The sequence below is a fragment of the Cucurbita pepo genome, chromosome LG20 (assembly GCF_002806865.2).
Source record: "Cucurbita pepo subsp. pepo cultivar mu-cu-16 chromosome LG20, ASM280686v2, whole genome shotgun sequence".
In the NCBI taxonomy this organism is placed as follows: domain Eukaryota; kingdom Viridiplantae; phylum Streptophyta; class Magnoliopsida; order Cucurbitales; family Cucurbitaceae; genus Cucurbita; species Cucurbita pepo.
In genome coordinates this window covers 4,318,474-4,319,582 of record NC_036657.1, presented here as the reverse complement: position 1 = coordinate 4,319,582, position 1,109 = coordinate 4,318,474, and the positions used below count along the sequence as shown (strand labels likewise).

General features: G+C 29.2%; 1 protein-coding gene across 1 annotated transcript; it reads right to left on the bottom strand.

Annotated features, from left to right (window-relative positions):
* Positions 1-487: 487 nt before the first annotated feature.
* Positions 488-847, bottom strand: LOC111783561 (cysteine proteinase inhibitor 1-like). The gene has a single exon (XM_023664490.1). The coding sequence runs from the start codon at positions 845-847 to the stop codon at positions 488-490; it is 360 nt and encodes a 119-aa protein (XP_023520258.1).
* Positions 848-1,109: the final 262 nt, after the last annotated feature.

Below are 1,109 nucleotides of genomic sequence, written 5' to 3'. Positions count from 1 at the left end.
GTCTCAATTTAATTTATTTTTTTCAAAGAAAATGTGATATTATTTACCATAACTTCTCACTAGAGTTATGTTGCTTTTCAACCAGGCATAGAAGGAAACTTTTTAGACTTTTTCTTTAATATTTAATTTTCTTATGAAACTCATGTTTTGGTCATTTAAATTTTGTATTGTTCATTTTATTTAAGTTATTCTAGTCAAGATTTACCTTAAAATTATGAAATTAATTTTATTTGTTATGACATTAATTATTTTAGATTTATTAGATGTATGTTCCCTTTTATGACTTATTTTTTGTTTTATTTATATAAATTTAAGTTGATCGTTATAATTCTTTTATTCAAAAACATATATCATATTCAACAAAATTATACTTGTATTAAGTTTTAAACCATACATAAGGTTGATCAAGATTCCAAACATTCATAACATAATATTAAAAAGATAGAAAATTAAAAACACACATAGACTTTGATAAGAAGCAAGAAGTCTATTTGGGAACCTTATAGAAGTTGATAAGGTTGTTCTTGTTGTTGAGGTCAGTGAACACAAGGGTGCCATAGGTTCGGCTACTAGTCCCCTCAAGAGCTGTCAATCGAAGTTTATAGTTGGTCCCGGCCACAATTTGCATTTCTCCACCAATCACTTTTTGGAACTGGATTTGAGTTTTTGCCTGTTTATTGTGTTCATTGACTGCGAACTCACCTAAGCTCTGAATCTTTGGGTCATCTATGTTTTCTATTGGTTTGTAGCTACCAGCCAAATCTAAACGTTGGGTTGCCGCTGCGAGCGACAATAGCGATAGGACATAGAGGAGAAGAGAAGCCACGAGGAAAAGAACCTTAGCCATAGTGATAAAGTTTGGAGATGATGAAGAGTATTTGATGGTTTGTTTAAGGAGAAGGTTGGTGGGTATTTATAGGAATGGATAAATGCATAAATGGGGAGGAGATTAAATTTTTTTAAACAAAAGTATTCAAAGCGTTTTCTTTTAATATGTTTACTACCATATAAAAAAATAAAAAAAAATAAAAAATAAGAGTCATTTAGGGTGGAATAAATCAAATAAGGTAATAGTAGTTACTACCATAAATAAATAAATAAATAAATAA

What these genes read in the sequence shown, in the direction of transcription:
- LOC111783561 (XM_023664490.1), bottom strand. Translation starts at nt 847, where the DNA reads ATGGCTAAGGTTCTTTTCCTCGTGGCTTCTCTTCTCCTCTATGTCCTA.